Genomic DNA, 11075 nt, shown 5'->3' on the forward strand with positions numbered 1-11075 from the left:
GAGTTCCCTGATGGGCTGCATCTGTTGGTTCTGGATCGTCAATACCTTCAGATTCAGCGTCTAATGCTGGATTGGAGAAATCTGAATCCGTTAACTCCAGAATTTCTGAGTCGTCCTAAAGTTGTTCTTCTAAACGCGGTGTTGTTGCAGGTTCTTCTGGAGGAATGGCTGCTGTCCATCTCCGAGGAAAACGTTGTAGGTAACGTTTCCTACATTCTCAATGACCGTCGCTGGTTCCCATTGCCAAGAATTTGCTTGATGAACCCGAGGGGGGCGACACATCTAAATCTCAAGTTTAGATGGTCAACAAATCTCACACTAGCGAATCAATCTTCGAACAATCTTCTTTCATTTGTCGCATCTACTTGCACCGCTCATCAATTTTTTGCAGGAAATCTTCAGAATCGTCATAAATCTTCTTTCTATCTACTCAGCGTGCGCCCAGCTAGCCACAGCAAAACACAATCTTTTTTGCATCGTAGATAGAGTCGTCCCCCTCGGATGAACCTTGGCATACACCAAATCGCCATGCTGGAAACTCTTCTTAAATTCGCCTTGTTTCCTGCTGAAAGCGTCGTTCTGCTTTTGTCTGTCTCTGGATGTGCGTATTGACCGACCGAACATTATTTCAGCAGGGGATTTTCCGCCGAGATCGCTGGTTGGAGTTGAGCGATATACTTGCAGGAATGTTTGCAATGCTTCCTCAAGCGTTTCTACTCCATCCGAACGAACTTTCCGAAGGCTTCTTTTCAGGTTGTCCGTTCTGCGGGTGCAAGTGTCCTCGAAGCGTGTTGCACAACCTTCATTTTGCCATCGGGAAACTGGTGGATGATTACTGCACCGATGCCAGTGCTTGATGCGTCTGCTGCCACGATGATCGGCAGCTTGGGGCGTAGTGTGTCAACAGCAAGTTTGATCGAAGAACTGTCTTGAACTTTTCGAAAGCTTGCTGACACTCGGATGTCCATTTCCACTTCGTTTCTTTCTTGAGAAGCTTGTCCATGGGATAGCGCAATTCTTGTAGGTTGCGCACGAATCTTCCGTAGAAGTTGACCGCGCCCAGAAACGATCGCAGCTCAGTGACGTTGGTTGGAGGTGGCATTGCAGTGATGGTTTAGATTTTCTCGGGGTCTGGACGGATACCTTGTCCGACCACGATGTGTCCCAAGTAGCGGATTTGCGACTGGAAGAAACTACACTTCTCTGCCTTGACGTGGAATCCATACTCCTTGAGACGTAGGAAAAGCTGGTTGAGTGATGCAGCATGCGACTCCAAGTCCCGACCGAATACTATGGCATCGTCAATGAAAGAGCGGACGCCAGGTATTCCCGCAATCATTCCACCGATGCGTATTGATGGTGAGCAGCCTTTTTGAATCGTCATCCACCTCGAGCTTCAAGTATGTAACGGAGAGGTCGATGATGCTGAATACGGAACTGCCATTGAGTTGAGTCCTGTTGAATAGTCCGCACAGATACGAACCTGGCCGTTTGGTTTACGTACAGCCACGATTGGAGCAGCCCGCTCAGAGAAATCGATAGGCTCGATGATACCCAACGATTCCAACCGTGTAATTTGAGCATCGACCAATGGAATTGTGTTGAAAGGAACTGGCCGCTTGCGACAGAAAACAGGTTGAGCATTAGGTTTGAGGAAAAGCTTTACCTGTAGCTTCTTGCAATGTCCTAGTGAATCGTTGAACACATCTGCGTGCTTGACCTGGAATTCACGTACTTGCTGATCGATTGGTTTTGTCTTCACTTGGTTGTAAACCGAATCGATGGGAACTGACCACAGCTCGAAGAATTCGTTCCAGTCGATGCCTAGCAGGTTCAGATAAGCAACCTTTGTGACGAAGCATCTTCCTTGTGCAGTTTTGCCGTTGATTCTCACTTCGCACTCGAACTCACCCATCAAATGGAGTGGCTTGCCTGACGCGTTCATTGCTTCAATGGTTGGTTTCTTGATTGCAGGTTTGCCCAGATAGTTCCAGGTTTGCTTCGAGATTACCGTGATGTCGCTCGCTGTGTCCAGTTGTAGCTTGGTTTCCACGCCGTTGATGAATGTTGGCACGAACTTTCGCTTGCTTGAGTGTTGAGCGATGTGATTGACGATGTATACGCCTCGGGATTTTGCCTTGTAGGGTTTGCTTGATTTGTTCGATGACTTTCCTAATCTGTCAACAAAATTGACATCTTTTGGAAGCTTCGGCAGGATGTAGTTGGTGTACTGGGTGTGTGACGGTGTATCCAACTTCCTCAGCAGCAATCGGACCTTGGCGGCATCTTGCAGGTTCTTGGCATCCGAATCGAAAAGATCCGCGTACCGGCTGTACCACTTCTCGAAGGTGATTCCATTTTCCGGGTCGAACGAAAATTCGCTGATGTTCGTTGCCAAGGCCTCGAGTGTTTGCTCCGGGTTGCTATGGACTTGATTGGGTTCCGCTAGCTTCTGTAGGAGCGCTGCCGTCTGGAGAATTGTTTCCTGAAGTTCTGCCATCGCTTCTGGTTCTTGAATCCTCGTCGCCAAATTGATGTGTCCGGAAAGTAGTTCTGGAATAGAAAGATAGCTTGATAAATACTAGAGATGTTTCTTTATTCTAGTGTTCCAGTGATTGCTATGATCCAACAGCAGACATAAAGATTCAGAATTTTCTCACTATGCGACGCAAGTTTGCTGTATCTTGAAATCCAAACCATCTGTGTTCGAGAATTTTATTGTGGTGAACAAGACCTATCGGATGCATAGCTGCTAACGAAGGGGGGAGATTGACGCACCTTGGTCCAAGTAATAATTTTCTGATTCTCATGTAAACTACACGTAAAAAGTGATTTTGTCCCCCCAATGTTCAAGACAAGTTGGCGCCACTGAGTTTATATGAGAATCTGAAAATTATTGGGGAGGTAAAAACCTAAGAGAAGAGGTGACAATACGGGGGCGAAAATGAACCACTTTTCTGTCAAACGTGAACCAGCTCCTGATTGGCCGATTTCATGTGCGTAAGATAGAGATAGAGATAGATAAAGATAGAGATAGAAATAAAAGAGGAAGAAGCCAATTGTCACCTCTTCCTCTTAGGTAAAAACGGCTCACCCACCAACCTCTCACCCCCTAAGTTGGCGCCTATGAGTGGATGGTAGATAGACAGTTTCAGAATTTTCTCGCTGCGTGTACATGTGAGCTTCCTGTATGCCAACATTATGGGTATTTTTGGAGCGGAGACGACTGCCTCTGCCGGAAATTGATGTCAGACATCATTTTGGAATTCATGATGGTAGTCGTCGGTTTTTGAAAGTATTCATAAGCCAGAAGACGCCGTGACCGTAGACAATCGCAAAGTCTTCCACCTCCATAATGTACGTAGTTTATGAACAGTTACTAAGCCTAAATTTTGTTCAGCCTGAAATTTTTTTTCGGTTAGTTCGGTTACTTAAAAAACTGCGTGATGCTGATGATGGTACCACCTCTTACACAAAGGTTTGAGCTGGACGATATATCTTCAAGATAATTAAGTATGACATCTTAACCAGATTAGCAGGCAAAACGAACTGGTTACAGTTACAGATTTAAATTCCCTCAACAATTTTCTGTTGCTTCACAGCGACATAAATATGAAAAAAGCTTTTATCCACCTCACAAGCATTTCCAGCGATCAAGAGTTCATGAATAATCATTAGCATCCTAATCCCGTAATCTGAATATTTCCAGCAGCGACATCCTATAACATTCTAATTACTACATCCATGATGGTCAGTTCCAACCGGTATTATCATCGTAATTCCGATATCGAATGTCTAGGCTGCACTTGGTAGATCCTCCAATCAGGGCCGGGTTTAAAACTTAGCGCCATCAGACTCTTAAAAATAATATTAACCTGGGATTAAACAGTTTTTTCCATGTATTAAAAAACAGATTAGCCGTTGGCTGTTCCAAACACGAGAGAATTTGTCCATATCCAAGGTCATGAACAATTTCCTATGTTCGGGTTCCTATTTTTTCACATGTTCCATTCCAAGGCAGTGTTTCAATGCGGCCAATACGTTTATCTACTTAACTTAACATTTATTTCATGTATATAGGTAATCAAGCAAATCCAAATGTTATTTAGGTACAATCAAAGGCATCATGTTGCTGTTTTCGACAATTCAATACGGATAAGGTGACAACATGGGCGTTCCCGCTATTCCGGCAAGTACATTGTGTGCCGCAATGACCGCCATGTCCTCGCGTGTCCTTTGTGTGGCAGATCCCAGATGAGGTACGATCACTGAAAGTAAAGGCGAATTACAAATCTGGCCTTGCCCCTCATGTTTCCCACGACCCTTCTTACCAGCATTGGGCAGCTTCAGCAGCTCATTATCCGCGGGCAGTGGTTCCGGGTTCATCACATCCAGGCCGGCAGCGAAAATTGTGCCGTTCTTTAGGGCAGCCACCAACGCGTCCTGATCTACAATCTCTCCGCGGGCAATGTTGACGAGAACCGCCGTAGGCTTCATGAGCTTCAGCGTGGTCTCGTTGATCATGTGTCTGGTGCTGTTGTTCAAAGGTACGCAGACGAACACATAGTCGCTCTCCTTCAGCAGTTCCGTCTGCGACACAAATTTGGCACCAATCTCGTCAGCTTCCGGTTTGTGTTTCCTTCCACTGTAGATGATTTCTCCCACATTGAATCCCTTCAGTCGGTTGGCAATAGTTAGTCCAATCTCGCCGAGCCCAATTATACCAATGGTGCTTCCCTTGATGTCCCGTCCGAGCATCCACTGTGGACCACCCTGCCATTGTGAGTTATCAATTTTCAATCGTCCTTCGTGGAAGCGCCGTCCAGCAGCGATCATCAAACCGATTGCCTCATCCGCAACGGCATCGTTCAGAACGGTGGGCGTGTATCCTAGTGGAAAATTACGTCGCTTGAATTCTGCAATGTCTACGTAATCCATGCCAGCCGACATGGTGGAAATGGATTTCAACGTTGGGGCCCCGATATCCAGCACCTCTCCATTCAGCGCATAGTGACCGACCCACATGATTCCATCCACTCCGGGAATGAGCTTCAAAATTTCTTCTCTGGTAGCTGGAACATTCTCCGGAAAAATCACGTCACATCTATCACAAAGAAACAGCTTGTTATCTTGCTAAAACAATGATATTGCAATACTTGAAAAGAGTGATCCCTTACTTGTGCCGAAGAATGGTTATGCCTTTTTCCGGGGTTTCCTTGTTGGTCACCAGAACTTTGGGTCGCCAGGTTTGCTGCGTAGTGGCCATCGCGTAGCTGCGAATATGTGTGGAATGGCGTGATTATTAGCTACCTTTTTTCAGCAAATGTTGGCAATTTCTCGAAAAGCCAATAGCAAGCAAATAACTGATATGATGATGATGATTGGAGAGTGTCCGAGTTTATAGCAGAATCACAGTTCTATCCTCTATCGTAGCTCACCCATGAGGCGGTACTACTGTTGTTGTATGATTGCGCATTAGTATTTATTGTATATTATTTATCTCTATACATGTTTTCTCTTATCACTGTGCTGCTGATCAACTTGAGGATGGCTGTTCTATGAATAGTTCGTGAAATAATGAACATTAGGGTGATTCAGATGCATATCTGAGGTTGTCGGACTTGTATGAACTGCTGTGGTAGTCGAGTTGGTAGTGAAGTTTTGCGGTTATAGACATCACATTTTATGATTTTATGTTGAGAAGAATGGACGAAAATCATTGCAATAGCTTTGTTCAACGAAATAATAAAGGCTTGAAAAAGTAAACTGAATCTAGAAAAGAACAGTCAACTTCCCGAGGGGCACGCAATACAAAGAACCCGGTCGTTGAAGTTAAAATGCAATCAAAAGTACTTAAAGTAATTAATGCGTTTTGAAGTAGTACTGACAGTAATTAAAATCATCCATCCGTAATTAATGTAATTAAAAGCATTGAAAGTGTAATTAATATACTTTAATTACAAAATTTCGACTATAATTAATGGAGTTAAAATTAGTTAATGTTCTACCATAGAGGTAACTCTAAGACCACTGGGTCCCGAAGAAAATCATTATTATTTTTGGCTCACTCAGTACCAGAACAACGGTCCCAAGCAGTCCCAAGCTATTTCACTCACCCCTGCATGTTCTGCATGAATCCACACACCCCTGATGTTATCTGTCAAACTTTCATAGCGAATGAAAAAAAAATAGTGTAGTAATAGAATTTCAACTAGAATAGGGATGTTAATCGTTTGCTTGGGACTACTAAAGTGGTGAGCCAATTTAAAATCGTTAGTTTCGTATTGATTGTTGGTTCTACATTGTGTAATTAATGTAATTAAAGCAGCAGTATTAATGGAATTAATTTAATTACATCTATAATGAGAGAGAGAGAAGGATTAGCATTTTCCATTTAATTCCACTACTTTATTTGCTTATCCTTGACAGATACGCGTATTTCGTCTACAATGTGCAGACTTCTTCAGTGTATTGTACTTCGAGTATTAGTACAAGACACTGAAGAAGTCTGCACATTGTAGACGAAATACGCGTATCTGTCAAGGATAAGCAAATAAAGTAGTGGAATTAAATGGAAAATACTAATCCTTCTCTCTCTCTCATTATACAGGTATTCCACTAAGACGCCCACATTCATCAGGATTAATTACATCTGTTGCCTGCGTTGGAGTTAAAGGTTATTGCGTGCCCCTAGCAACTTCCATGACTCGAAAAAAGTTTTAATTAAAAAAAAAAATCCAAATCCTGCAACATTTTTTTAAATATTTCAATGTTAAAACGTCAAATATTTCTCTTAAAAGCCTCTTGATATTTTTTGTATTTTTGTTATGCCCAGAATAAAAAAAAAATTAAAACGCGCCAGAATTTAAAAAAAAATCGAAGTCCGAAATGGGAATGACACTGACGATGACCGCACATTGTAGGCTTGTAGGCGAAATACGTATCTGTCATGCATACAAAATACTAAGTGGAATTAAAGGGAAAAAATAACCTACTTAAGGGGAAAGGGACTGTCGACCTTTCACGAGGACATTTTTTGAAAGGTTTTAATCGCCTCCTCCCCATGCGTGGACGATCATCCACAGACCAACAGACATAACACATTGAATATTTTTCAATAAAAAACATCGTCACTAAAACACTACCGCCATCTGTTGAGTATACTGTGATGGGGAGTACGCTGAACAGATGGCGGTAGTGTGCAAACGTCAAACGCAAGGATTATTGACTATGTGCGCCACAGGTGGTGGTCCTACCATAGAGGTAACTCTAAGACTAGAAGGTCCCGAAATAACGTGCTCAACTTTTTGGCTCAGCTCTGGTACTCTCTTGAACAAACATTACGTAGTACTAGAATTTCGACTAGAATGGGGTACGTTAATCGTTTGCTTGGGACCAATAGGCTAGTCAAGTAGTGAGCCAATTTAAAATCGTTAGTTTCGTATTTATTGTTGGTACTACCAACTTAAAACATTTAAATTTACCGTTAAATGCGTGTTCGATGAACAAATTGCTTTATATGATTATATTGATATTGATTATATGATACAATATTTTCCATGTTAAAGTAACTATTAGCATTGTTTTCTTAACTTAACGAATTTGTTCTCCGTGTAGGCATTGTGCACATCCACAGGCAATTATGTGGATAGACGAGGGTTACAAACGACCTTACAGCTACCTTACATTTGATATATTACACATATTTAGTAATATTCTACCATATTTGTGTTTTGGCCCAATATCACCCCCATAAGGTTTAACATTGGTTTTTTTTTTATTTTTTTTTAAATGAGGTATAAATTTTAATCAACCATTTTATGACATTCGTAAATATTTATTCACATGCTTAACATTGTTTTTTTTCCTAAAATGTGAATTGGCTAAATGAAAAGACTATCAGCCAATGGAAGAATCTTTCTGAGAAAGTTCAATAAGAAGCCTGGAGTACAAAAAAAAAACGTCTGGAAGTTCCGGAAGATATGAGAATAAACTTCCCAGTAGTGTTTCCTACCCGATACATCCCGGGAATCCATTTTTGAGAAATTGACCTATAAATAGCGCCGCCATATTCCCGGGAATCTCATTTGGTTTCCCAGGAAGCAGATAATTATTTAGATTATACGGGAAACCATTTCTGGGATGACCATTTCATGTTTTATGTTTCCTGAGAGATTCGGATAAAACTTTCTAGGGGATGTTTTAGGGAATACAGATAGGTAACATTGTAGCCGGTAGTCCTTAAGGTTAATGCTTTTCCGTTGATACTGAATCCACACCCGTTCAAACCACACCCAAATTTGAAATGCACCAATACCAACAAGCATTGCTAATTAGAAAAAGGCAAGTATTGAAATTTTGAACATATTCGTAAACACAATATTATCATAGAGGTAACTCTAAGACCACTGGGTCCCGAAGAAAATCATTATTATTTTTGGCTCACTCAGTACCAGAACAACGGTCCCAAGCAGTCCCAAGCTATTTCACTCACCCCTGCATGTTCTGCATGAATCCACACACCCCTGATGTTATCTGTCAAACTTTCATAGCGAATCAAAACAAACATAGTGTAGTAATAGAATTTCACCTGAAATAGGGTACGTTAATCGTTTGCTTGGGACCAATAGGCTACTAAAGTGGTGAGCCAATTTAAAATCGTTAGTTTCGTATTGATTGTTGATATTATTGTATAATTATAACAATTCTACTACTGAAATGACAACTTCAATTCTAAGATTCCAAGTTCAGGGTAGTCCTACTACTGTTCGGGGAAGTCTTGCCGTAGTTCAGGGAAGGCCTGCCGAACTTCAGCGAAGCCCTGATGAAGTTCAGGGAAGCCCTGCCGAAAGTCCTTCCGAAGTTCAGGGAAGCCTTGCCGAAGTTCAGGGAAGTCCTGCTGAAGTTCAGGGAAGTTCTGCGGAAATTCAGATAAATTCTGTTGAAGTTCAGGGAAGTTCTGCCGATGTTCAGGGAAGTTTTTCCGAACTATAGGGAAGTCCTACCAATGTTCAGGGAAGGCCTGCCGAACTTCGGGAAAGTCCTACCAAAGTTCAGGCAAACCCTGCCGAAGCTCAGGGACCTCCGGCCGATTTATTAGATTTTTCGAATGGTACGTTTGAAGTTTTTTTTTATGTGGCTTTCTCATTCTAGGGTAATCCAAACAGGGAAATGCAAAACTGACTGTTTGGATTACCCTAGATTGAGAAAGTCATATAAAAGAAATCTCCTGCCGAAGTTCAGAGAACTCCTGCCGAAGTTTAGAGAAGTTCTGCCGAAATTTAGGGAAGTCCTGCTGAAGTTCAGGAAAGTCCTGCCAAAGTTCATAGACGTTCTGCCGAAGTTCAGGGAAGTTCTGCCGAAGTTCAGGGAAGGGCTGCTAAAGTTCAAGGAAGTCCTGCCGAAGTTCAGAGAAGTTCTGCTGAAGGTGAACTCAGAAAATGGTTTTCAGAAAATTTAACAATAAATCAATCTTGTATAAATTGCTAAAGATAGCAATTTTAGTTCTTTCATTTAGCACGGAAGAGTTTTTTCGATTGAGCGCTGCGTATTTTTTTGTAAAAAATCGATGAAGTCAGTCATTCTAAACCGATCCACTTTCACCTTAATAGTAGAATACTGACCGTAAATGGTATCTTTACTATCGCAAAACGGGGGCAAGTTGATCACTTTCTACCGATTGACCTGAATATTTTTCCAGCCATATGTTTGACACACAAACAAATAACCCTCAAACCTGTGCTAGCAAATGCTTTTCTAATGTACGAATTTCGTTTCAATTGCATGTTTGTTTTATTTTTTATGAATTAAAATTAGATTTAAAATGCAAATTTTAAATTTTGGGGTGAAGTTGATCATACGCACACTTAGATTTTTTGCCGAGATTGGAACCACTGGGCATTTTATTTTGCTGGAGCTCAGTGAAAAACTAGCGGAGATTCAGCATAATAGATGTTTGTTAGCTGAATCTCGCAATGCAATGCACTTCGTTTGTGATTGCTTAATTTTTTGGCTCAGCTCTGGTACTATCTTTGGTCCCAAGCTAATTGATGCACCCCTCGAAATATAGGAAAATCTACGAACCCCTCATTTTATCTGTCAAACTTTCATAACGAATCGAAACAAACATAGTGTAGTACTAGAATTTCGACTAGAATGGGGTACGTTAATCGATTTGCTTGGGACCAATAGGCTAGTCAAGTAGGGAGCCAATTTAAAATCGTTAGTTTCCACCGGTTGCTACTAGTGTGCATGCAAAATACGCTTGACGATATTTTTTGAAGAATTTTCTTTTAAAAGTTATGTTTGTTATATGGATTTTTTGTTTTAAAGTTATTGTAACAAAGACACCACGGGCTGCTATTCTGCTATACTGTAAAAGTGTGTCGAATGTACTGTAAAAATAATCTTTTACAAAAACAAACCGTAGTAAAGTACCACATGTTTGAAAACATTACCGAACAGGTTTGTAAATTTCATACTCAACATGTGCCGTCAATTCGAAGTTGAGATTTCTTCGATTCTCTTGTGTGCTATAATCCGTTAAATCCGTACTTTTTTGCTACAATGCGTTAAATCTACGCCGAGAGCGTGGCCGAAAGAATATTTTTCTCTTTGCTTGAGCTTAGGCCCGTAGGAAGTGTTTTTCGGTTTAGGTCTTAGGAGGAGCTGAAGATTAGAATGAGAAGTTGCGTGATGACTCCTTTTTTTTTAAAAAAGAGGTGACCTTTTGATGTGCCCTAACGAGCTTACGTTCTTACCTGTATTGTATAGTTAAAATAATTGGTATCAAAGTTTTTACTCTTGCGAATGTGGACATGGCTGAAATAGATATCTAGCTGATGCAAATTGTTTCCTAAAAATAGAAAAAAAATGTTATTAGATTTTTGGACAAAACATCGGAATGATCTAAAACGTGTTAGTGACTATAAAAAATACCCATTCTCGAGCGTTAATTTTGTTCCATTTGTCATGTAAATGTTAAATGTTGTATTGTACCATAATTCATGTTTTTCGGAATAGGAGTTGACTTTAATCACTGAAATTATTTTCCTGAAGTGGAGTAGTAGCATAGA

General features: G+C 41.1%; 1 protein-coding gene across 1 annotated transcript; it reads right to left on the reverse strand.

The window, feature by feature from the left end:
* Nucleotides 1–4069: 4069 nt before the first annotated feature.
* On the reverse strand, nt 4070–10834 carry LOC135710577 (glyoxylate reductase/hydroxypyruvate reductase-like). Its single transcript, XM_065233186.1, has 4 exons — nt 10761–10834; nt 5178–5273; nt 4332–5104; nt 4070–4268 (listed from the first exon to the last, which is right to left on the reverse strand). Exons 1-4 carry the CDS (start codon nt 10817–10819, stop codon nt 4147–4149), a joined length of 1050 nt encoding a protein of 349 aa, XP_065089258.1. The 5' UTR covers nt 10820–10834; the 3' UTR covers nt 4070–4146.
* Between the last annotated feature and the right edge of the window lie 241 nt (nt 10835–11075).

Source organism: Ochlerotatus camptorhynchus, unplaced genomic scaffold (assembly GCF_037179485.1).
Source record: "Ochlerotatus camptorhynchus isolate MF236.1 unplaced genomic scaffold, CSIRO-AGI_Acam_v1.1 ptg000392l, whole genome shotgun sequence".
Taxonomy (NCBI): Eukaryota; Metazoa; Arthropoda; class Insecta; order Diptera; family Culicidae; genus Ochlerotatus; species Ochlerotatus camptorhynchus.

Coding starts and splice junctions, on each gene's coding strand:
- LOC135710577 (XM_065233186.1), bottom strand. CDS start 10,819: ATGTCCACATTCGCAAGAGTAAAAACTTTGATACCAATTATTTTAACT. Junction 5,274..10,760: donor ATTTTAACTATACAATACAG/GTAAGAACGTAA, acceptor ACATATTCGCAG/CTACGCGATGGCCACTACGC. Junction 4,269..4,331: donor GCTGAAGCTGCCCAATGCTG/GTAAGAAGGGTC, acceptor CTTTACTTTCAG/TGATCGTACCTCATCTGGGA.